Here is a 27,155-nt window from a genome sequence, read left to right as displayed (position 1 = left end):
GGTAGAAGAGGAAGACGACGTTGTCTGGTGTGGCCTCAGGACTCCATCTTTACCACGACTGCCGAACTTCATCCTCACCCTGTAAATAAATCCACCTATTCTTTAACTCAACCGTAACAATATTATTCTTCTGTCATTGTTTCATAGAATATTTGCTTGTCAAAAATATTACATGCAGTATGACGTCATGGCATGGTTGAACGATTGCACACTATGTATCAGTCGCTAGAAGGATCACAGCACTATAGGTCACCACTCTTGCAATTTGGGTACGGTGCTGTACTGCTGTTGCGAAAGACACGCCTCAATCCGGCCATGGTTGTCCCACTTCGGGGGAGGCGAAATGGTTGAGTCAAACTCTCATTGTTGATTTTTAACAATTTAAGAACTTAGCTGCTATGCTTCTGCTGTTGTACACGGTCCGCGATGCCTCGACTGCAAGGTAATGGATATACATGAATACGGGTTCAGTGCAGCCAACGTTACAAAAAGTGGTCATGTTTTCTTCAGCGCAGCTGATGTCTTGAACAATGCGAGACTACTTGAGGGCACCTTGGCTTCAGTGGCGGCTGGTGTTAAAACATGTGTCATCATTTCAGGCTTTAGTTTTCTGTTAAACGACTACAAGGCTACCAGTTAAACTGGAACTTCCCTTCTGTAATGTCCGATCAAAGAGTGAAAGGACGGTGCTGCTCAAAAACAAACAAACCCATTAAAAATTACAGGCGCTTCCGCTCCCGCATGTGGGTCTTGTTCACAATCTTTAAATCATTCAGAAAATTGCGAACAGGGCCCTCTTAGCACAGCAGCAAGCTCTTATTTATGGTCTTTCTTTTTTGGTGTCATCTTCCTTTCACCTTTTGACCATGATTTTTCCCGATCAGGTTACTTATATTCGTTCATATTGAAACAGTACAAAAGCATATTAGAAAGAAAACTAAACAAGCACTCGTCTTGTTTAGTCAGGTTGTTTAGTAATATTCGTGTTGTTAATAACTCTCGTTTTGATTAGTCTTCCTTTGTTATGCGTCTCGGCACTATTTTATTATAGACACAAGCCAACTTGCCCAACTCTCTCTTTTGCTTGAGTTTTACTCGAACTCTTAATTTTCACGTATAACATCAACTAAAATTTTGCTCTGAAGCATATCGACTCAAAACAATTTACAGCCCTTGCCTTACTTGACAAGTCGTGCTTCATAATTTGTCCTGCTCGCTTCATAAAGCGACTGTCCTTGATACTGTATGTCCTACACAGACTTGACCAAACGAACAAGAGCTTGCCTTCGCTTTCAGTTTTGCGCACTTCGAACTTTTTTAAACGACCATGCGTCTCCACAAGCGAAATTTCAAGCATTCTTTTGCATTGTTGCTGGGGTGATTTAGACACAGCATACCTTTTAGTCCAACTCGGTCAAGGATATTCAGGACCTGGAGAAGAACAGCGCCTTGCGTAGGAAGTGGTGTCGTGTGGACTGCAACGTCTCGGTACGTGGTTGACACGGGCTCAATCTCGAGCGGCTCCGTAGAGTTCATGTGGTCGGAAAGATCCTGGGTGGACATAACCCCACCCGCCTGGTGCACAGCTTCTGCAATATCTTTAGCCACGGCACCCTCGTACACCACCTGTGGCCCATGTTTGCCGAGCTCCTGCGACAAAAAATGACTTCGCTCAGCCATATTTTACAATTCTTCATTGTTCTTGAACAACTGACGACACAATTTTCGCTGTCCCTTGAAATAGGCTCCCGGTAACTTCTGTATATCAACCAAGTACTATAAAATAGCAATCATTGGACTGTTGTCAATTCCCTTGCAATTTCACTTGTACTTACCCCTACGATCGTGTAACTCCTAAGTACCGCCATTTACGTTAATGATGCAACAATAAGCAATACCTTGTTCAGTGTCTTGGTAGGTTTTTGAAACGCTACTACCTGGCTTCAAAAAGTATCCACATTCTCAAAGACCTCCATATACCACCTACATATAACAGACCTGAATTTCAGCCGACGAGCTGACCTGGACCGCCAGATTCAGAAGTCCTTCCACCATACACTGTTCTGCTTCAAGAATCCAGGCAACTTCAATGCGTATTTTAGATACCGCGAATCAATGTCCCAGATGCAGCCTCTATTAATAAGCATTACGCCAATTTTAAGGTTTGGTTTTTTTCTGGGTACATTATTCTGACGCCTACGATTCTCCGACATTATCCAGTACTTTGTTTTTTAGCCGATTTCACAAAATGTGTTGGACTGATACAATACATGCCAGCTGTATCATAGACATTTTTCATTATTCAGTTCAGAGACATAGGGGGACCTAAAAAAAAGCTCGTGTCTTTAGTACATATGGATTGCAAATGCCATAGGTTTCCGTATTAAGCTTTTCTAAGGGAAGAAAAGTATTGGCAGGAGGGCTCTGGTGGCAAGGTAATGGAAAAAGAAAAGAACAATTGAGAGGTTCTTGCTGGTTCTGTAATGGTCCTGTGTCATTTGCCCAGCGCAGCTTAGTTCAGGCCGCTTTTATGAGGTTCTATATTTATTTAGAAGCATCGTGGTTCATACGGGTAGTTTTTCGTTTGCTTGTTTTTTTTTTCAAACGCAAGACAAACGCTCAGATGTTTCTAAAACTCCTACGCTTCGAATTTTAAAATGAAACGTGACGGTGCGTCCTAGATCCGATTGCTTGACATGCTTCATTTTTCGATGAGCACTTCTACTGCAGCGCCAACTTCTATGCTCTTCACAGATTATTGTGTAATCTCTTATGGGGCCTTATTCTGAGATAAACCTATTGAAGATATGTCAACTATGGGAAATATTGGATTCCACGATCAATAATTACTGCACATTAGGGTACCGGATAAGGTGCCTCATGGTGTATGGTGTTGGGTCCTCGTGTGTGATGGATGCTGGAGATTAAAGCAGCACAAAACGCCTACAAACAATCAGATCCAACGCGCTCAGCCGCCACGCAAAAATAAGAACATTGAAGGCTAACAAAACTGGTGCTGATCCCTTCGTCATGCGAATCGCTATAACACGAACGTGAAACGTTCACAAGGAAGAATTTATTGTTCCCTGCACATTGATGTAAAAGATGGTACACAATGTGCTCCGTACACCGACCAGATGAACTGCGTTTCTTCCACAGCTCTGTATAGAATTCGTTGACATTGGCTGTTAGGAGCCTACCGAAAAACGACGCGCGCACGCGTCTCCAGTGTAGCCCAGCTACAATGATGCATGGGGGAGACACGCGCATCGTGTTCAATTTTGACTGACCGCGTCTCGTTATTGTTATTTGTATCGGCTAGACTTTAAGTATAGGTGCTGCAGTGACTCATAGGACCGTTTAACGTGAACGCACCCGCGTCGACGCTTAGTGATACATCATTCCGACAACAAATATCAATCAATAAACAACCCTTTTTCGTGATAGATAATTGCGGTAGCTGTAGTAGTTAATGGTGAGAGCGCTATCGAAGATATTGGTGTGACAGTGAGGAGAGATATCACGAAATGGACGTTGAACTTGGGCAAAGTCGTCTACTGGCGGCATTTTAGAATATGGAATGCCACTGCCAGAATTGAGAAGAACGCAACCTTCGTCGTACCTACACTGTTGGCCAACCATGAGTTTTCGTGGGGTAAGCGTGAATCGAAAACACGGAATGAATTAAGATGGCACTAATGGATGTTTGCAAAACTTTACTGTAAGTCCTGGGGTGCAGGACTCAAAGTGCAGCGGACCACTTCCACGTTGGGAGAGTCATGCCAAGCTCGACCACTGCGTCGCTATTTTTACAGCGAAAGCTTTCATGACATCACAAGGTTCGCGTTCGCTGTAGTTACCCGTCGCCGCCGGTGTTCATAACCACTATCACGAGAAATAAGAAAAGCACTTCGTATTTAGCAACACCAAGAACATGATAGGATCCAAACCAGGGTCTTCTGCGTACCAGCCTAGTGTTCTACAACTGAGCCAAGCCTGCGCTAGAAAAGTTTGTTCCATACTGACCCTGGACAGATTTGATGTCAGCGAAAGTGTCGTGTTATTATAATAAAGCGTTTTAGAACAACCGAAAGCCAACGAGGACAGGAACCTGGAGCAAAAGGAAAGGTAAAGGTATTGAATTATTTTAGAGCGACTACTATGCTACCCTACACTGGGAGCAGGGACGAGGGAGTTTGAAAGATAGGGAGAGAAAAAGAGAGCAGAGCACGCGCACTCAGTCACGTGTCGCAGTAACCTTAACACTATTAGTATGTAAACACCGCTTCAAGTTCGTTGCCTTCAAGAAGCTGAGAACTGCTTGCGTCGCCTTCACACGCGATAAACTCTGGACGACATTTCAAGTGGTGTCTGCCGTCACCGGTCTGCGATTTATGCGGGCTAGCGCTACTGCAAGAAATTTTCTGTGCGCATTGTAGCGAGGGTAGTCGCGGAAGATGTGCTGTAATGTTTCCAGCTACAATGTTGTCACAGAAGGAATTATCAGCCATTCGTTACAACATTTATGCACGGGTGTAGCGAGTACCACTCTTTTCCAAAAAATTACGAAGAAATGCATAGAAAATTTTCGCGTAATAACTATACTAGCATTGCTAAATGTTTGTACCTTACCAATACAAAGATCAGGGTATGTATTAATATGTGAACCAGATTTCTTCTTTTTCGCGCATTGTGCGTGGTTTCACACTCCACAAATTATTTCTGTACAAAGGACACTGGAAACAATTAGTTTGAGCATTGGATTAGAGTGGTCATTGCAACTAATAGTTCATATCTGACTGTCACAGCAGTATATGATGACAATTTTCACTCAAAATCGAAATTTCATTCTCACAAGTTTTTATAAAAAAACACAATAGAATATTACTTCTGCTTGCAATACATAATAGCCACGGATGCTTCTGTTGACATGCCGCCATAGAAGACGACAACAATGAAGTCTGCGCGCGACTGGACTGGCGCTGTGGCCCGAGCGCAAGCCGTTGGGCAAATTCACCCAATAATCGGTCAATCCCCGTCTTTGTGTACGAGCCATTTGCAGAGGGAAACAACAACAACAACAACAAAAACAACAACATTAACAACAACGCTGGCCAGGAGTGACTCCAACGCCTGAGACCTGCTTTTGAACTTGTTTCCATTTCCTGTGTTTAATAAATTTTCTAGGTGGCTGTACAGACGTAACAGCTGGAGATGGGGAAGAGTGGATTCATCAGCACTCTACCGGCGTCAAGGAAATGAAATGGCGACGCCTGCCTTTAGTCGGCTACGCGAATTAAGTGGCAACTCCGACTCCAGGAGATCCCGGCATGGTAGGCTAGAGTTCTTCTTCAAGGCTAACGACATTGCAGACGCACCAAAGAAACGTGGTCATTTGCCTATACCGTGCTGGAAACAGACCCGTGACATCGCCTGCGCCCTTGTTCAGCCCAAGCAGCCCAATAAATTGAGCTACGAGGACATAATCGAGATGCTCAAGTCTCCCTTCGATGCACAACCGCCTGAAGAGTTCTGCAGGGCACGACTGCAGTGACGTGACAACGGCACGACGAAACGGTAAGTGATTACATCACGGTGCTCAAGAAGCTCGCGGCAGATTGCAATTTTCGGACAAGCGCTGACACTGCGGCGTTTTCGACAATACTGCTTATGGTCGTCATGCTGCGGGATCGTTTTGTTGGCGGTTTTCGGAACGCCCTGGTATAGCAATGGTTGTTCGCAGAGAGGGACTTCATGTTCAAAAAAGCTTTCGACCTCGCACTTCTACTTGCAAAGGCCGCCGAAGACCAGAAGAACGTGAAAATCGAATGAAAAAAATTCTCGAATCCTGCACAAGTACTGGAAGATAGACAACCAAGGTCACTCGAGTACCTCTGCTCAATAGAAGAAACAACGCTGTTGGCGTTGTAATGCGCAAAATAAGCCAGACGCTTGCAAGTTCCAGACAGTCTCTTTCAGCTACTGCAATAGACGTGGACATATTGAAAAGGTCTGCCTGAAAAGGCGGAAACAGGCAAGGACGAGCGATAGCATCGGATATTCCCGACAAGGAACTTCGACAGCTGCCTCGGCACCAGTGACGACTCGGGAGGACTCACCAGACGGGGCTCTTTAGGAGCTCAACACCTGAATTGCGTCCGGCATGGAGACGGTCGTGACTATGCTACGCGTACATGGCAAGAACCATCAAGACGCGGATGAGTTGAGCTGATTACCATTACAAGAACGTCTCGATTAACCTTGCCCTCCAGGCGACGTAGTATTGTTAGAAGCTTTATCGAGACCCCCATTGACTTCTACCGAGATAGCATGCCTGACAGAGGAGGGTATTCTGCAGAAGTTGTGCAATGTACGCTGCAGGATGGCGCAGTGCAGAAATGCACTGCAGATTAGTTTGCTCCTTACCGTCGACAAGCGACCGCACTAGCATTTCATCGCGAGTGCATCACACTAGAATCTCGAGGGATCATACTGAACTCAGCACAATCCCATGCTCTGGCACTTCTGCATGCTGCTCACAGAGGCGTGGTAGCCATGAAGAAGTGTGCAAGGAGCTACGTATGGTGGCCCAAAATCGACAAGGTGATCGAGCAAGCGCTGCGACAGTGCTGTGAATGCCAATCAACGCACACAGGAACAGGGTCCGGAGATGGTCCCACCGGGGACCATCCCCAGTGTCACACCAGTCCCGTGAATTAGGGAGGCGATCGCCGGGCTAATTCCAACGGCCGAAGTATTGGCCCTCCGAACCGCACCACGAAAGCGTGGACAATTTAGAAGTGGTCCTTTTTGGCGCGCTAGCGGACGCCGGCTGTGGCCCAAAGAACAAGTCAGAGCCGAGAGTTGATAAACAAAACAAATACTATATTCTCAAAAATGGCAGATCGAAAACAATACACAAGAATGCACACTCCACAATAGTTACATACAATACGTCACCAAACAAACAACGTACTACACGGTACAATCAACCACACTTGAAACAACGGACACAGACAACAATACGCACTACAATGCAGTCGCATGCATTGAACAACCAAGACACTTAAAGACTAAAGAGATATAAAACCTATTCATTCCAAAGTCCTTGGAACAAAAGTCTGAATGATACTCTTCCGAGAATCACTCACTCAAAGTCTAGCGTTGTTGTCGTTCCGCGCCCTCGAAGTTTCTCTTCCAGGAAACCTCGCGTCTTCAATTGGCCACTCTCCAAGCTCCAAACTTCTTCGCCCGAGCACGTCGGCTTCACACACGCAGCTGTCGCCACGCGTCTTCGCTCGATAGCGGTAAACACACTCTCTTGCCTGTAGCTCAGGCCTTCACCCCTCAGGTGGAAATCCTCTTCATCTCCTGCTTCGTCCCTACGGACAAAACCTTCGCGGACTACACGGCGGGATCCCTTCGCACTCTGGCGCAACTTCCGTCTTCTCCTGATCTCTCGTCTCCGCTGCTCGGTTAAATACCTTCCGCGCGACATTCCAGAAAGTTCTCCTCATTTCGTCGGCGCGATGCGCAGCGGAGGCTGGGGAGAGGCGCGAGACTGTACGGGGGCCGTCCCCGACAGATGACTCAACTCGGCATACACGCCCCTTTCCTTCTGGAAATTTCTAGCGCTTGCCCGGCCGCCGCTGTGGGGTGAGGAGGTTCATCGGCGAAGCCACGCTTCCGAGAGGAGAGGCGTCGCGCGCCCGGGGAGCCTTGGATGCTTGTTTTCTCTTTTCTTTTTTTTTTCGTTGACCTCGCCGCGTCTCTCTGGGCGCGTTATCGCAAGAATTTGGCGGCGCGTCCGTTTTTAGCGCTCGTTCTGTGACACTCAGACACCATGGAATACGGTGCACGTTGACTTCGCGGGGCCACTACTCGGGCGCACTTGGTTGTTGTGGACGCACACGCAAAGGGGTGTAAGTCCAGCACGTGACGCAAGCAACGTCCGCGGCTGTTATGGACGTGCTCGAAAGCCTCTTTGCAACGTTCGGCATTCTCCGAAAGATCATGTCCGACAACAGAAAAGCATTCGTCTCCAACGAGATGAAGCAGTCCTGTGCGTCGAACAGCACACAGGCTGCAACCTCACCAATGTTTAACCCTGCTACAAACGGCCAGGCAGAACGCTGTGGCGGAATCTGCAACACACGACGATACTCACTGCCGCAGGAACGCCACCTGCGAGAGTGATGTTTGGACGAAAATCGCTCTGCCATTTCGATCTTCTCAAGCGAGGGCGAATAACCAAATTCCTGAGAGCCAGGAAGCATTGCGAAAATCACGGCGCTTCGCTATGGGAGATACAGTGCTTATCCAGCAGTTTTTTTTAATGGCACATCTCACGTACAGTGGGAATCGATGATATGCGAAGCACGAAAGACAAAGGTTGATATGTCACTTTAAAATCAACACAACGTTACGAGGTGGAGGTAAATGATGCCGTACATGACTTCCGTGTCATGATTATCATGTTTGAATGTGTCGCCTACTTTGTCATCTATTCACGTCACGTGACATCAAATTCAGTATATGTAGAGCTAGCGAAACGCCCGCAAGCACGCTAAGAGCATGGTATGTTGTCATGTCCTTACATGACACGTGCGTCTAGATTATCATGTTTGGACGTGCAATATAATTCATCATCCATTGACGTCACGTAACACCAAATTTGATACATATGAAGCAAGCAAAACGGCCGCGAGCGCATCGTAAAGGGCCCAATTTACTCAAATGTAGCGCTGACACGTGCTCACGCTGGGCACAGCGACGCTACGTTAGCGAAACGCGAGCGCTCTATAGGGCCAAACCTCATAAGCGCGAAAATGCACGCGACAGCGACGAGCGACGCGACGTAGATCGTCTTCGCGTGATCAGTCGCTAGCGCAGGCAAACCTCATTCACGCGACGGCTTCGGCGAGCGAATTCCACTGTAGCTGGCATGAGGCCGTCTACTGGCACCAAGAAAACCGCGTATCGAGCGGTATGCAATTTAAAAATAAGATATATTGTTGTGTAATGAAACGGAAAGTGTTTATTATTGCCTTGAAGCACTTTTTTATATGCACATGCATAATAAACATTGCGTTATTTCTTGTTGCGCATACGTGACTCGGGCAGGGTCACGTGCACCTATGTAGTCTTTGTCTTTTCCGGTTTTTCGCTATTGGCTGCTTGAGCCCAGCACTTCCGGGCGATGAGCGACGGTTTGCAAATCTGGAGAACCGAGCGATCACGCGAAAACGAGCACGCGACACGTCGCGCGAACGCCCTGTTTCGTCGCTCATAGCGTCGCTCGTCGCTGTCGCGTGCATTTTCGCGCTTATGAGGTTTGGCCCATTCTCTTACGCCAGGCACGACCAGCGGCCGTCGGCGCAGCCCGACAGCAACCGGCGCTAAATGCGACAAGCTGCATTTCATACCAATGCGTTACCCAGACAACACTGCGTCTTTTTCTTTTCGTGACGGAGGTATGCCAGACGTGCTGAAACGCGCATGCGTCACAGCAACGAAGCGTGCGTGCGCCTGCGCATATATGGCAAGACCTGCACCTGGCGTGGCAACGCCGGCGTGACGCAACGAAATGAACGCCGGTGAGCACGCGCACCACGTCACGTCGAAATGTATTGGCGCCTTGACGGCGGCATGCAGCCATGTTCTCACATGACACGCATCTCATGATTACCGTGTTTGCACCAGTCACATACCTTCGTCCTCTGTCTATGTGACGTAATACCAAATTTGGCAAATGAAGCTAGCGAAACGGCCTCCAGCATATCATGAGCGTGGCATGTAGTTATTTTGTTATTTTGGCATCTCATGATTATCATGTTTGCACCAGTCATAAACCTTCGTCATTCATTCACGTACCGTAATACCCAATTTGGTATGTGTGACGCTAGCGAAACTGCCACGAGTGCATCATGAGCATGGCATATATTCACGTTGTTACATGACACGCATGTCATGACTGTCATGTTAGGGTCTGTTGCTTGTGTTCGCCACGCAATTATGTCATACCATACCAGTTTTTCAACATGACTTGTGAACGAAACAACCGCAAGAGCTGCAGGACCATGAAATGTAAATCATGACATTCATGACTTACATGTCATGATTTCCTTGTTATGACTGGTCAAATATGTTTTCATACAGTCATGTTATGCCATACTAAGTTTGGTATTGATACTATTATCGAAATGGCCTGGAGAGCTAAAAGTGATAGATAGATAGATAGATAGATAGATAGATAGATAGATAGATAGATAGATAGATAGATAGATAGATAGATAGATAGATAGATAGATAGATAGATAGATAGATAGATAGATAGATAGATAGATAGATAGATAGATAGATAGATAGATAGATAGATAGATAGATAGATAAGCTCACTGTTGCCGAACTTTGCTAAGAAAGGTTTCGCATTTAAAAGCCAGATTGTATTGAAGGGTAAATACTGCTCCACCTCGGACTGTGATCCTGGCTTGTAAAGGTTCGGCGTCACCTCAATCACATCGGAAAAACGAGTCAGAACAGACAAACAATCCAATCTCGAACAGATTAGAGCGCAGCTGACGATCTCTTGGACGCAACACCAAAAGAAACCACGTTGAGCTCAGCTGGTCAACCACCTTACTTGCCCGAAATAGAGGACGAGACTCTCCTGCAGCCGTCTACATCACAAGCAGTAACCACTCGCCAACTGCAACCACCAGAGGTTAGGCGACTTCCGTACCGCTATGTCTAAGGGAGGAAGAGTGACATGTAGTTTGAAAAGGCGACAACAACGAACTGCGCTACCGTCCGAAGTGGCTGTACAGACGTAATATCTGTGAACAATGAAAGGGCGAGAGTAGGAATTGTCTCCAAATCGCCTGGCTGGAGGTCCACTGTGAGGCTGCCATATTTTACTTGTCGATATTGAGCTGTATGCACGTTCCACTTTCAGTGAAATGCTGTTGAACAAAGAAACACACCGTTGCGCAGAAAAAATGTGTGATTATATTTGTTCAATAAAGCATACTTATTGGCAAGTCCATGCTCACTCATACGACTCGGAGAAGTGCCGGAGAGTGCACTTGGCGGGTCTCGGTGAGCGAAGCTGTTTGCTGAAAGCACACTTTGAATCGATGCATACCGCTTCTCGTCCTGAGATGGTGCACGAAAATGTTTTACTTAGGTTAAAGCGATCCCAAAGCTGTGCTGTCAACTCATGCGTACTCATTGGACTTTTGTATCCTTAAACCCAGAAACACCAATGACATGAAGACGGACACCATCCGTATACGGTAGGACTAACCTTCGATGTTAGTAGTACTGGGTGGAACCTAACTCGGAGCAACTGACTTCTGAAGGTCAAAGTTTGTGCCTTTTCGCTCCGGAAGCTTTTTCACTCTATTCTTAAACTGCAGGTTTAGTGCCCGAGTGTGCAAGCGTTGCCCAAGGTGCGTTCCTAGCGGATAGTCCAGTGGCAGCTGTTTTCTGTTCTACACGTCGGAAGCTGTGGCGCAGTCAGAGCTCAGTAAGTTCTCGTCAACTGCATGGCGAGGCGCAAAATATGTCCCTGTTCACTCTAACACCTCCGAAGATACAAACATAGCAATGCAGTAAAACATCGTACATGTCAAGTTTAGATAAGTTCATGCGAAGAACGTGAACCCGCATGGCTTTTCTCACGCCTCACAAAACATAGGGTGATAATGAATGACGCATGAAAAAACAAGAAAGCGTGGCAGAAAGCGTAATGTTCATCGCTGTCTTCTACTGACTTTTTTTCACGCAAGCATTTTTTTCACGTTTGTTAACGAAAACAACAATTGAAAAGACGCTGATTATGCACACTACCATCCGCAATCTATGCGGACGTCATGTAAAAGTCACCCAGCTTGCTGACTAATCAATCCACCGAAGCATATTTTGCGTCGCCACCATCAGACATTCTTTTCTACTTTCACCATAACTAGCCATATTGAACAAGACAAAGAGCGCTCCATCATCAATGCATCTGCCACCATTTTTTTTTCGCTCGACAATCATCAGCCATGCTGACAACCACGGCTTCCAGTTCTCTAGTACTTCAATCACATCAGCTGCTTTTTTTCTCTGTACTATACATAAATTCTGGCATAAATCAATCCAAGAACCTTACTATGGGTCAAATTTGGGTGCCAATTTCACCATACGTGATACAAGGTCTGACATGACTATTAATACAATCATATACTTAAGCGTGACATCGACGTTTCATTACATGTTGGTGATTCTGAATGTAACATATCAACACATTGAGCACCCTATACGAGCTCAAACTGATCCGACTTCCTCGCTTTCGACTGTACAGGCTTCTACGCAGAATCCATGCTGTGTCTTGGTTACAAGAAATAAATGAGTAAAAAGTGTTTTCAACAATTCTCGTCTGTCTGTTCAAGGGGTACTATAACGCTTGGCGAAGGTTTAAAACTGCTTTACCAGTGAGCAGCCTTCGGGCAAGTTAGTAGGAGATTACTTCAGTACGACTGTGCAACATAAAAAACATGGTCTACAGAAGACAGGACGCCCCCGGCGCAAATTTTTTACTAAAAATATTCGGTCGCTAAACCACTTCTTGTATTGACGCAATATAGACTTCATATGTGTGTACATTGAATAGATAGCCTTCACTGGCTATCACCATCGAAAAAAGTTGTACTCCTAGCAACGTCATTTTCAAACTCTTAACTGTCGTTTCATTCAATGTACAAGCATTTCCTGTCTACATGGTGTCAATATGCAACCCTCTACACGCAAGCGCAGTCGATGTTGTTTCAGTGTATAAAGAGGCTCAGTGGCAAATTTCACTGGCTTTGTTTAGTGGCTAGACCAGTCATGTTTTTATGTATATTTATTGAACATCTTTTATGAATTTACAATGATTGGGGTAGAATATTTTAAATTCCACAATGCCTTTTAGGTTTAGGTGTTTTATCGCGTTTGCACGCAACTTGTACCTAGTACTCATGTTTTACCTTCCACGTGTTAGCTCCGAAAACACTGAGGATGTGTCTGTGAGACTTACACTATCACATGTAATTATGCGCGTTCCAACATCACACCTGCCGGCTGCTTACAAATGCGTTCGCAAATAGCTTAAAGTTCGGACTTGATTTCCAGTACCAAGAAACAATTGTCTTTACTGATGCGCGTCGAAAGTAGGAGAAAACACAATACAAGATTTTTGGCTTATATCACCACAGCAGCATTGCCACAATACTCGTGATGCCACAAGTGTCGAATATGTTGAAGTGCATGCTTACCGCGCTTATAGGTGTTGTAGGAGCTCTTACTACCCTTCTAATGAAGTCATATACACGTCAGGAATCATGCACTGTAGTGTGGAGCTTATGGAACATCAATGATTGCACTCATATGTATTAGGACACATGCCTGAATAGCCATGAGGTCAATCTCTAGGCCAGTTTTTTATTGCCCACAAACTGGCTCAGTGCTGCTGTATTTTCTGTGTATTACTTTAGGAGGCTTTGCTTCTACAAAAACAGTACAACCTTCGCCAGTTAGATTCCCGCATTTTTTTTTCAATGCAACATCCTACACGTCGCTACAAAAACAGCGAAGTTTGTATGTACGAATGGCATGTAGCACTTGCCTTCAATAGTGCTGCCAATCGCCGATTAACCATCGAAGTACCAATCGCCGGCGCCTGGTTGTCTTCTCCTAAGAAAAAGCGTCCACCGGGCATTCGCTGAAGATTGTTGAGCATCAGCCGAAAGGTTGCCCATTTGACGTGATCCATAGGCACCCCGTCTTCGGCATAGCGGATAGCCGGCGCTAACAGCTCCGACATGCTCAACTGCGTGACAAACCAATGATGATAACGCAAGCGCACCAGCGCTCTAGTGCTGTTCAAACGGCATCTCGTGAGCATTATAAATTTTTTGGCGTAGATTGCCAACAGATGCTGTAATGGCTAATAAGCATCTTTCTACATCTCGTAACGTGGTATATTTGACCAAGGAAACGATAACCTTAACTAGAAACTACAAGGTACCGTACGTTTTGTTGATTCGATTTGACGCATATATTTTGCTGATTTACGTGTTGCATTTGCATCACTGGTGACCCTTCATGAATTCCTTTCATTTTATAAATACGAAAGTTCTAGAATTCAAACTATTGCTGTTCTACGCTGTTTGAAGGCAATTCAGCAATTTCTTTTTAAAATTATCAGAATTCTTCGGTATCTTGGTTATTAGAACACGAGACCAATTTTAGTACACCGTCAAAAAACATGGAAACCCAACTTTCATTCGCAACATAAAAAAAACTAAAAACAGACTTTCAAGGCTTATATATACCACGAGGTACAAAATATGCACAATTTTTCAAAGATAAGAAGTGACTATGACCTTCCGAACGATATAGTGTCATTTCACAATTTACCACCACCGCCAAACGTAGCTCGCTGAGATTCCCTTTAAAACCTCCACGAGCGAACACTCATGAGACCTATGAAATCAAACTCAAGAAAATGTACCCGTCCAGCCTGTTGCCAGCCTGATATCAGATTACTCCTGACACTCAATATCGTGAAGTGGGGTAAGTTCCGCGTTGCAGTGCCAACTATGTAATCAAAGATTATGTATGCGCTGCACTGTTTCATTACAATTTACATGACTCATACGAGGCGTACACCATTGTAATTCCATTTCATAACCCCGCTTTCTCACATACTGTTTACATAATTGTGGAAGCTTGGGTATTATAGGATATATATCGAATATATTTGTTACATGGTGCACAAAACTCGGCAATTACTGCATCATGCCTGAATTTTCACCTATACTGTCTTTTTCCTTTCTTTCTTTACGTAAAAATGCTGCACCTGTCTGACATGTTCCTTTGGGTGTTACGTTTTTGGGTTTGTTAATTATGTATTATGCAGAAAATACTACTGTCATCATAAGCTGTACCTAATCCTGCTAATATTGAATGGTCTGATCCTATTTTGTACAATTTCTAAGAAAAAGTTGAATTGAACCTAGAAGCTTTTTTTTTTTTTTACCCGAGAGCAAGTTATCGATGAAATTTCATGGTGAAAAATGCGTGATAAACCTTTCAGAATCGTAGCGCTGCATTCATGACTTGTAAAGACTCAAAGCAGTCGCAGTCAGTACTTATTCATAACGGAGAATGTTGCCATCTCAAAGCAGAAAGCAGACGTGGTATTGTAATTACATCGTGTTGAAGAACTTAAAACACTCCATAAGTGGCATATTGTGGCAAGGGATTTACACAATATTATTTTTTAAGTAAGTTGCACTCCACGCATGTTCACTGGTGGTACGCATGCGTAGCGACTGAGTCTTGTATTGCTATTTTCATCAGAGCTGGCAAGTCCGCGAGAGAAATCGCTGCACCCGCATCAGAACAGTGCCCGCCATGATGGCATCGGCCATCGAAAGGTATGTATGGGCTTTGCCGCCACTTAGCAGCGTAAGTTCTTGCACAGTCTACCTGAATTGCCTAGTAACACCCAGCAATTCTTCAATTTTCGCTGGTTGTTACTGCATTCCAACAATGCTGACGTGAACAAAATGCATAAAGGACAAACGAAAAAGCCGGAGCGTCCCCGTTTTTTCGTGAATCCATCATTTATTAAACTGGGAGCAATAACTTTAGTAAGAAATAACACCTATTTTAAAGACACTTTTTTTACAAACCAGCTGTCTAACCTGCTCTTGTAGCTCTAGTGGGTAGTGGTGTGCATAAAACCTACGGTAATATTGAACGGACATGTACCCCAAAAACTGGGCAAATTCCAAAACTGACCACTGCTTCTCTAAAAATAAAGAACGGTACAGACGGACGGCCAATACGAAATGGGATTTCCAGACGCCCGCACACAGTAATTGAAAAAAGCTTCATTAAACAGCCGGAATAAACGAAGCAATAAACATTTTGGCCTCATGTTTCAACGTCAGTGAAACACCTGTGTCGAGTGCCTCAGTGTCACGTACAATTATAAAATACCAGGGGCACGAAATGCGACGGCGACTGCGAGGAAACACCGAAGTGATGCAAGGCTTACAGGAACAAAGAGATGTCCATAGGTTTCTGGCAAGTGTGATTCATTTGTTCAGGCGTGAGTTTCTGTCTTTTAACATTTGGAAATACGAATCGTTTCTGTGGCTGTCTGTGGTGTAATTCAAACCTCTCCTTGCTCAGAAGCAACCAAGAAATAACTTAGCATCTAAAGCGTAGGAACAAACTAAAAGCAGCCAGAATACACTTCCTAATTTTAAAGTTACGTTGCTTCAAGCATTTATTGACTGTTCAAGCTTGGTCATTTTTCGCATACCTATGTACACTTTCTTAATCTCATTTGGTTCCACATGCTCTAGACGATATTGCGAGAGGAAGGCAGTTGGTCTTGTGGGCAAACATGAACTGGTACCAATTGGAAAATGTGTTCTCAAGGCGGCGACTAGAGACGTAATATCAACTGGTGTCTTAGTATGGCTAAGCCTGCAAGATCTGAGAAGTGCATCAGTCACTGGTGTTCAATGACTCTACATAGTGATTGATTGATTTAATGACTGAATGATTGATTGATTGATTGATTGATTGATTGATTTGTTGATACGTGGGGTTTAACATCTATGGGTCTACAGAAGCAGCATACCTTCCTACACATTGCCACGGGGAGTACGCACACTTGAAAATGTGTCATGACTTCTTTTTTAGGGGCGAAGCTCCTTCCGGCATGGGTCTGTCGCTCCTCCGTATGTATGTATGTATGTATGTATGTATGTATGTATGTATGTATGTATGTATGTATGTATGTATGTACGTATGTATGTATGTGTGTATGTATGTATGTATGTATGTATGTACCACCGGTGGCACAAACCCGTTCTAGAGCGGGTATGTGCCACCGTACATACATACATACATACATACATACATACGTACATACATACATACGTACATACATACATACATACGTACATACGTACATACATACATACGTACGTACATACATACATACATACATACATACATACATACATACATACATACATACATACATACATACATACATACATACATACATACATACATAGACGCACGGATGGTCGCGCGGACGGACGGAAGCACGGACGGGTTGACGGACGCTTCACCCCACTCATCATCATTCCCTCCGTGGATAGGCTGTGGTTTCTTTTTTATTCAGCTTTGTAGTGCTGTCTTGTGTAAGCGGCGTTGATCGCCGTGTGTTAGGTAGAGTGGAGTGCTTGATGGTTTTACCATAAAGACCCCCTTCCCCAGTCGTCCAGCCGTGATGGTCTTGTGGCTAAGGTACTGGGCTAGTGACACGCAGGTCGCGGGAGCGAATCTCGACTGCGGCGGCTGCATTTTCGATGGATGCGAAAATGCTGTAGGGTCCATGCGGTCAGATTTGGGCGCACGTTAAATAACACAAGGTGGTCAAAATTTCCGGATCCCTCCACTACGGCGTCTCACATATTCATATGGTGGTTGCGAGACGTTAGACTCCACATATAAATAAATCAATCTTAGTCAACATGTAGCCATTGCAACAAGTCTAACTGGTTTCGCTTCGCGGACACCGGTGAAAAAGCCGAGCTGGTGGCGTTTTTTTTTTTTAGGCTAACATATTTTTACGCTGTGCATGTCCTCCAGATTCGTTGTCTCATTGTTATTTATTTAGCAGTTTGGCAAGATTTAGGTTCCAGGACACTTTTTATGGCATCTTGACCGGACCACACTTATTCACAGGTTTACAAAGAAACCTTCGTTAAAGATGCGCGGATGTGTTGTATCACCAATTTTTGTTAAACACTCTTGAGCTTTGAGGTAGTAGTAAACTCACTACCTTTTATAATCACATGGTTTCACGTCAAGGTGGTGTGACTGTGTTAGGGTGTACGGGTTTTCTGGAGCTAATTCATCCCTTTTCTCTCAATTTAAATTGTTTGTTGGGGGTTTGAGCCGATTTCCATGTCACATATTCGTGATGACGATGTTAGTTTTTCAATGCGAAGCATTTCTTAGCCAACTTTGGCGACTTTGAGCGTATCTATCCATCTAGCTGCCTACGACTTTTAACTCTCCTGGCAGTTTCCATAATGGTATCGATGCCAAACTTGGCGTGGCATAACATGACTGTGTGAAGAACATAGTTGACTAGTCATAACATGAAAATCATGACATGAATGTCATAATTTACATTTCATGGTCCTGCAGCTCTTGCAGTGGTCTCGTTCACATGGCATGTTGCAAAACTGGTATGGTATGACATGATTGCATGGCGAACACAAGCGACAGATCTTAACAAGAAAATCGGGACATGCGTGTCATGTAACAACATTACTACATGCCACGCTCATAATGCACTCGCGGCCGTTCCGCAAGCATCACAAATACTAAATTTAGTATTACGGTACGTGAATGGTTGACGAAGGCATGTGACTGGCGCAAGCATGATTATCATTCGATGCGTGTCATGTAACAACCTGACTACGTGCCATGCTCATGATGCGCTGGCGGCTGTTCTGCTGGCTTCACATGTACCAAACTCGGTATTACCCGATGCGAACGGACGACATAGTTCAATGATACATCCAAACATGATAGTCATGACATTCGCCTCATATAACAACATGACAACATGCCACACTCATGATGTGCTCGGGGCCGTTTCGCTAGCTTGACACAGGCCAAATTTGCTATTACGTAGCCTCAATGGATGATGAGGTTACGCAAACATGGTAATTATGAGATGCGTGTCATGTGAGAACATGACTATTTGCCACGGTCAATGTGACAATACATTTCGACGGGACGCGGTGTGCGTGCTTGCCGGCGTTCATTTTGTCGTGTCACGCCAGCGTTGCCACGCCAGGCACCGGTCCTGCCACATACTCGCAGGCACGCGCCGCGCTACGTTGCTTTGACGCATGCGCGTTTCAGCGCGTCCAGCGTCCCTCCGTCACGAAAAGATGGGAGACGCAGTGTTGTCTGGGTAACGCATGGGCGCGAATTTCACACCGGTCGTCATCGGGCCATGCCGACGGACGCTGGTCGTGCCGGTCGCACCTGGCGTCACACTATAGAGTGCTCGCGTTTCGCTAACGTAGCTTCGCTGTGCCCAGCGTGCACGCGCGTCAACGCTGCATTGGAGTATATATTTGGGCTTTTCACGATGCACTCGCGGCCATTTTTCTAGCTCCGCATTTACCAAATTTGGTCTTTCGTGACGTCAATGGATGACGAAATATAGGCATGGTGAGAACATGATAATCTTGCCACGCGTTTCATGTAAGAACATGACTACACACCGCGCTCAAAGCCATAAAAATATACGGCACTGACCTCGCTCCTAGCATGCTCGCGGCCGTTTCGCTAGCTCCACATATACTAAATTTGGTATCACATGACGTGATTAGATGATGAAGGTAAACGACACATCCAAACATGATAATCATGACACGGAAGTCATGCACGGCATCATTTACCTCCACCTCATAACGTCGTGCTGATTTTAAAGCGACATATTAGCATTTCTCATTCGTGCTTCGCATATGGCAGATCCCACTGTACGTTGGATCTGCCAATTTTTATAGGCTCCAAGTGTTTGGGTGGCACGTCCTCGTTGGTTGCGCTAATTATTGCCTTTGTTTAATTTGACCGGTGGTGAGTTGTAGAACGTAAGCACGATTTGGGCCACATACGCGTCATTGATCCCCACCGGCATTAAAACGGATACCTGCCATAAATTGACCGACTAATAACAGTTTATCTGCAACATCAGCAAGCGTATCGGAAAGCGCTGCCTGCATGAACTTATCATGAAAGAAAGAAGGATATTACGGATATTGTCACGGCAACAGAACAAGCGGAATAAAACCTGAAGGCAGCTGCTGCTCGAAACAAAGAACCCGCCCTGACACTTGCAACGTGTGAGCCTGATCCCTGGAAACACCAGCTGCTGCAGCAAAAAGGAAGGGACGAGTTGAAGAGAAGCAGCTTTCATATCTGGAACAGGGAACGCAGTGACTGCACGGGGAGAATAATTCAACCTTTGGACAATGCCTTAAAACCTGAAGAAAGAAATCTTGCCTTGTATCTGTGTGTATCGCTGCAAACGCCGTCAAAAGACGACAGTCCTCAGTCAGAAGAGAGTGAATAAAACGTTTATTTGGTGTTCTCCGCAAAAAGATCGTTGAATATGGTTCTAGAAGCGCTGCGTTAAAGTCACTGAAACAGGGAAAGTACCGCGATTATTTTTTTCTTCACTTGGGCGTGCAGTCAGTGGGCTTCGCCACAGAAATGTTCCAACTCGCTCGGTTTGCCAGTCTGTCTCGACCCCCGGAGCTTGGCGCGTCGGCAGGCAATTCTTTTCATAATCTCAGAAAAGTATTCAGGAACTTTGGGGCGCCAAGTCTCGATTGCACACTTAATCACATCCTTGTTGAGGCATCGAAAAATTCCCGGGTGCTGCGCTTTTGCATGCAGCAACCGGCGGGAAACGGGCCAAGTCCTCTTTGCTATATCCAGAGGAGAAAGTGACGCCAAGTGACCAGCTGTGTGACTGCATAGAATACGGCGCGAAATATTCACTCCCAATGCTGATACCTGTCTTTGTAACGTAAGCAGCTCATTGAGAATTGACACATGTTTCAAGAAATGATTGCGTTTGCCCGGCGCTAGAGCAGCGTGTTTCGCGAGGTTGCCATGGAGGTTAATAGGCCTTGACAATGACGTATTTCACTAAGGTTGCCATAAAATTCACACCTTACGGCTCACATGTTGCGTTGAGTGGGTCATGAATGATGGCACTGATAGCGGCGAACAGTGTCGACCATCGATCAACTGACAAGCGGCGAAGCGCATCGGTATATACACATTTGACATCGAATATTCCAGCGTAACTCAGGTAACGAACTGTAACTTATGATCACGAAGTTAGACAAGGACAGCAGCAAGGTAGGTCTTAAAATTATTCTGCAGGAAACGAAAGTAATGTACAACAACCTCGGAAGAGTTGGACCACGAGATTGAAGTAACTAGAAGAATAAGAATGGCGTGGAGCACATTTGGCAAGCACTCTCAAATCATGACAGGTAGATTGCCACTATCCCTCAAACGGAAGGTATACAACAGCTGAATATTGCCGGTGCTTAACCATGGAGAAGAAACCTGGAGACTCGCAAAGAGGGTTGAGCTTAAATTGAGGACGACGCAGCGAGCATCGGAAAGAAAAACGGTAGGTGTAACCTTAAGAGACGAGAAGAGAGCAGAGTGGATAAGGGGACAATTGGGGGTTAAGGATATTATAGTTGAAATAAAGAAGAGGAACTGGACATGGGCCGGGCATGTAGCGCGTAGACAGGATAACCGCTGGTCATTAAGGGTAACCAACTGGATTCCCAGAGAAGACAAGCGGGCCAGGGGAGACAAAAGGGTAGATGGGCAGATGGGATTAAGAAGTTTGCGGTTATAAATTGGCAGCAGCAAGCACAGGACCGGGTTAACTGGCGGAACATGGGAGAGGCCTTTGTCCTGCAGCGGACGTATTCAGGCTGATGTTGACTCTAGGATTATCGCTAGCGGTGACGTAGGGTCGAGAAGAATATGTATTGTTCACGAAGTGCCCATAATCTTAACAAAATGATAGACTGGACCCTTGAAGCTTCTCCAACACTGAAGGCCCGGTTTGCGCTGAGAATTACTGACACTGAAATGGGGCGATAACGAAACTTGTGGAGATAATGTGGCATATTCACTGCGATAATGTTTTATTGGCTCGCTTTTGATTCTTGGTGTTGTTTTCGCATGCATGCTGTTTTTTTTATACGCATGCTTCCTTGCGGTCGTTTTGTTTGCTTCGAAAACAGCGAAAGTAGTACTGCTTTCCGCTTCTGCATGACGAACATAAATGGCAGGTGGTAACATGAAAATCTTGACATACCTTGCATATCCGGCATGACATAACTGTCACAGTCAGACGGAACTCATTGTTGCTACGCAAGCTTGTTATACGCCAAAGTACGCATTGCGTGACGTGATTGTATTGTTAGGCTCTTGCATCAAGTGCCGTTAAAATTTCTTGTGCGTCGTGAAAAGTAACGTGTACAAATGGGTACGCATTCTACACAGCTTACCTACGTTTACCCACACTCTATGCGCCATGAGCGAGTTCAATGTATTTTAGGGGCGCAGCTCCTTATAGCGGCACCCGTTCGTCCCACGTAGTATGTAACGAATATAATATTTTGACCTCCAAGGTGGTGCCGGTGAGAGACTTCTTCTGTGCGTTGTTAAACAATAAAAAATAGTGCTCAATGTACATGTCAATGGCTTCTAATGGGGAATGAGAGACAGGAGCATTCGGTTTTTAGCTCACGCGCAGGCTGCGATCACCATTAGCAGCCATTGGCATGTACATTGAGCACTATCTGACAAGAAAGGGTTGCTACGTTATACTCGCTGGGAGTAACCTCCTTAGCTTAAAAAAGGTTGAGCGAGCGTTGAGCCACAGTGCCATGAATACAATTAACTTGTATATACCATGAATGAACTCGAGGTGGATAAAAATGGGAAGTAGATACGAAGCGCAAGCCGTAAGAAAGTAAAAGCCGAATTCTCTGCCTCTCATTTCCCATTAGCAGCCATTGGCATGTACATTGAGCACTATCTGACTGAAAAAGTTTGCTACGTCATACTCGCTGGGCGTAACCTCCTTGGTTTTCGAAAGGTTTAGCGAGTGTGCGGCCGCGGTGCCATGAATACAGTGAACTAGTATATACCATGAACTCGAGGTGGTTAAAGGTGGGAAGTGGACCCGAAGCGCAAGCCGTAAGAAAGTGTGCGTGTACCACCTCTCGTTTAGTCCTTGGAATGTCCGCTAGATGGCGGTGCTTCTATATGGGGAATATATGATGAAAAGATGCGAGATGGTGGTACTTGGAGTGTTGAATAGATGAATGAACGGACACATAGACAGATGCATGGATGGACGCATGAACGGACGCAGGGACGGACGCACGAACAGACGCACGCACGGACGGGCTGATGGACACATGGACGGTCACACTGACGGACGCATGGACGGACGGAAGCAAGAACGAATGGACGGACGAATTCTTCGCCCCACTCTCCATCATTCACTCCGTGGATATGCTGCCATTTTTTATTAAGATATAGGCTAGAAGCGCTTGAAAGAAATCTGGCAGACACCGTGAATTGCGGGAATTATTGTAATACGAAGCAGCCAGCGAAGAGTTGCAAACATTCCTTTGTTTATCTTTAAACCAGATGAAGCCTCTCATATCATGACACGTCGTTCAACATATATCACATGTTTGTCATGCATGCATGTAGAATATGGCATAGGCCAGGGGAATAAAATGAACGTACATACGAATATTCGGTATAGACAGCTCACAACCTGTCACTTGCGTTCCTCACACACCCGCGTCCTACCGCACCAATTTTGGTATATATCCGGTGAGCGAAATGGCCGGACGTGCACCCAGAAAATTTTACTTAAATTATGTGGTACATGTTATGCATGTCATTATTTTTATGTTACAAACAGTCATTCACTTTCGTCATACAGTAATGTCATAGAATACTATTTCAAGGTAGCGTAAAAACCGCGAGCTTAAGATTTTTGTGTTAGTCTTTCCGCGCCTTAAATGCAAGTCAAAATTTTCATTTTAGCACCTGTCATACACGTCGGTCCTCCCCGCTTTATCAATTTTGGTGTATGCCAAATTAGCGAAAGGGCCACCAGCACACCATGAGCTGGGCATGCAAATCATGCTATTGATAGTAAACACGTCATTTCTTTGACATCACCACCCGCCATTTACATTCGTCACACGGCCCGGTTATTCCACCCCAGATTCGGTATATACAGCAGGCAGGCAGGCAGGCAGGCATGCAAGCATGCAGGCATGCAGGCATGCAGGCAGGCAGGCAGGCAGGCAGGCAGGCAGGCAGGCAGGCAGATAGATAGATAGATAGATAGATAGATAGATAGATAGATAGATAGATAGATAGATAGATAGATAGATAGATAGATAGATAGATAGATAGATAGATAGATAGATAGATAGATAGATAGATAGATAGATAGATAGATAGATAGATAGATAGATAGATAGAGAGATAGACAGATAGATAGATAGATAGATAGATAGATAGAAACAAGGTTGAAGAATTTCGCAAGGAAATGCTCTGCCTTTAGTGAACGCAGAAAGCCGAATGCTCAAATGCCACACTGTTCACATTTCTATATCGCATTAGTACTTGTTGCCACTCGTATAATCAAGTTACATCTGTCACAATTTTTTCCCAATCAGTTTTAAAAAATATATGCTTTATTCTAGGCGGCAAGAGCGCATGCAAGATGCTAATATGCGTTGAAAATCAAGAGCATGCCGCCGGAACTTCAGCCACGTTGGCCACCTACGACGTTGGGCTGGATCATCAGGGTAGTTACGCCGTTCCAGTGACTTTACGCTGCGTTAACGTTCCTAGATAAAACAAGTTTCCGAGATAGCGTCAGTAATTGTTCTCGAGCCATTCTTCTCACTCTCTCGTTTACGCCTCCTTTTTTCTGCCATCGGCGTCTGTAATTGGTGAATTTCTTGCACGTCATCTTGCAAGTGGCTGGTGCTGTTATTTTCATGCAAAAAGTATAAAACGAGTACGCATGCGCATATGGCTGCAGCTGCATTCTCGTGGTGACCAAAGATGAAATCGTACCTAGGACATTACCTGAAGAGGAGGAGCGCTTACATGGCGCTAAGTTCGCCAAGATTGTTTGCCGTGCTCGTTCAATGCAATATACGAGCTTTTTAACCATGCTGGGTTGCCGTAAAACAACGGAAAAAACGGTATCGCTCTCCTCAACTTATCCCGTGCTATCTTTGATGAAGCATGCCGTGAAGTATAGCTATGAAACTTTACACGTGAACGCTTTCGTGCAACTCCGTCACACACGTCGACGTGGTTCTGCGCAGCGAGTTTTTTTGTCGGTTTTTATTGAAACGCCTGGAGCGCGTCTAATCCGCGTCTAGTGCATGTCAGTTGTTACAAATACTTCTGCGTATGCACGTATACCAGAAGCTGGAGCGTGTAATCAACGCACCATGGGGAACATTTCACGTTTGACCAGTTGACAAGAACGCGGCATAAAGGAACCGAAACGTATTGGTTCGGGACACCTCAACAGTAGAACTGTCACTTTTCAGGAAGATTCGCGCACCACACCAGAATCACCTACAATCACGACTGTTGAAATAGGCAGATATATATAAACCGTCCGCGCAGAGCTGCTAGTTAAGCGTTCGTACCAGTCTGGCCATGGTTTTTCCTAGCATGTGCACAAGCCAGTTGTAACCACCCATCACAACGTCAAGCCCTGCGGTCATAGACAGGCTGCAGCAAGAAGCGCGTTCACGGTGTCACAGCGCGAACGAAATGGGTTAGGAGACCTGGACGTCGTGAGACGCCATGGCTAGCGACGTAAAATAACGAACTACACAACGTTGACAGTTCAGTAACACACATCTCGCTTGCTCTTGTGTTGTATCATTTATGTTCACAAAGGCAACCGTTTATTCTACAACTCCTTTCGTTCAATTTCGTTTCATTTACATCTATTCGCCATAGCGACTGAGCCCAAGCATTCGCTTTTTTATGAAAGTATTTAAACTTCTAGGGGGCGCTCCAGAAACAAAGGCGAGGAGTCAAGGTAAAGGTGTTGCTACCTTGAAAACTTGTTTCATTTAGGGACCTTAAGCTGCGTTTGAAATGAGCGCCGTCTGGCAGTAATCATGGAAAACGAAAGGATGGCCTCCGACATTACGAGCGGACCGCATTGGCGTGACATTTCTGAGGCCTTAAGTTGTATAATATAAGGCGATGGGTAGGTGGCAGCACTGCATTGCCTTAGAAACGCGTAGGAAATACCCTCCTTTTCGTGCATACCGTCCCATTGACAGCGCAGTGTATTAAACGCTGGGGTCCTTAAAGTCACTCTTGTATGTCTTCTCCAGTATAAAGAAACACTCCGAAGAATGTGACGTGTTGGCATAGTGTCTCATATAGGCGCAATATTTGATATTTAGTCGACATTGTGCACGAGTATGAACGCAAAAACTAGCTTAAAAATGGTGGACGTTGAGGAAGTAGTCGAGCGTTAGCCCAGTAGCTGATGGGCATTGTCTAAATGTAGTTCAGGTCAAACAGAATATTTTATGATGATTCAGCGGCGTTAGCTAACAGTGTTGCATCTAGTATTATGGCCCGGTAATTCGGTATTTTAGATGCGGAGCATCTAATACTCGAGGCTTGTAGTGCGGCGCTGTCCGCAAGCTTCCTCCTCCTTCTTCCACCATCTGTGCATCCCTTCTTCCTCTACACACCGCGCGCGCTTCACTCCTCCACCATCTGTGCACCCTTCCTCCTCTACACACCGCGTGCGCTTCTCCTCTTCACGAACATTCGCTAGCTGTATAATGTAGCGCGCATGCGCCGTCACGCTTCGAGAACATCGGCAGCTGACGCGCGCGCATGCGCCATTGCGCTTCTCCCCCTTCTCGAACATTCGACAGCTGACAGTGCATGCGCCGTCGCGCTGTATATATACTCAAGGTCGGTGCTCGCTCGCTCAGTTGCCGCTCGTCGGTTTGTTTGTACGGCGCGTCGACATCCAAAGTCGCAATGATCGACGTCCATTCGACCAGCGCCGGCCAAAGTGTTGGCGGAACCGCAACGAAGTCGTCGTCCGAAGACAAGGCAGCGCGGAGAAGAGCTCGCGACGCCGAACGTAAACGTCGGGTCGAGCGGAAGATGCTCAACTGAAGCGGAAGATGCTCAACTCAGTTGAGCATCTTCCAGTTCCTCTCAAGATGCTCAACTCAGTTGAGCATCGTTGAGAGGTGTCAGTTGAGCGGAAGATGCTCAACTGACACCTCTCAACGTGAAGCCGCTGAGAGGTGTCAGCGTCAAGCAGCAGCACCGGATTCGGCCCCTTTGGAACGTAAGCGTCGACAAGAGGACCCGGACTTTCGAAAACGGGAAGCCGATTTCAAGCGTCGGCGACGAGAGGCCGA

General features: G+C 45.5%; 1 protein-coding gene across 1 annotated transcript in view; it reads right to left on the bottom strand.

Moving 5' to 3' along the window:
• The window catches only part of LOC142767864 (glutathione hydrolase-like YwrD proenzyme), an 80,333-nt gene that overhangs the window by 7,753 nt on the left and 45,425 nt on the right, over positions 1–27,155 (bottom strand). Inside the window, exons 4-5 of the mRNA XM_075870112.1 lie at positions 13,649–13,852; positions 1,398–1,650 (exon numbers count right to left, since the gene is read on the bottom strand). Of these exons, the coding sequence (XP_075726227.1) occupies positions 1,398–1,650; positions 13,649–13,852 (457 nt within the window). The remainder of the gene's footprint in view (positions 1–1,397; positions 1,651–13,648; positions 13,853–27,155) is intronic.

The sequence above is a fragment of the Rhipicephalus microplus genome, chromosome 7 (assembly GCF_043290135.1).
Source record: "Rhipicephalus microplus isolate Deutch F79 chromosome 7, USDA_Rmic, whole genome shotgun sequence".
Taxonomy (NCBI): domain Eukaryota; kingdom Metazoa; phylum Arthropoda; class Arachnida; order Ixodida; family Ixodidae; genus Rhipicephalus; species Rhipicephalus microplus.
The sequence above is the reverse complement of the archived record's forward strand: the minus strand, read 5'-3'. Positions and strand labels throughout refer to the sequence as shown.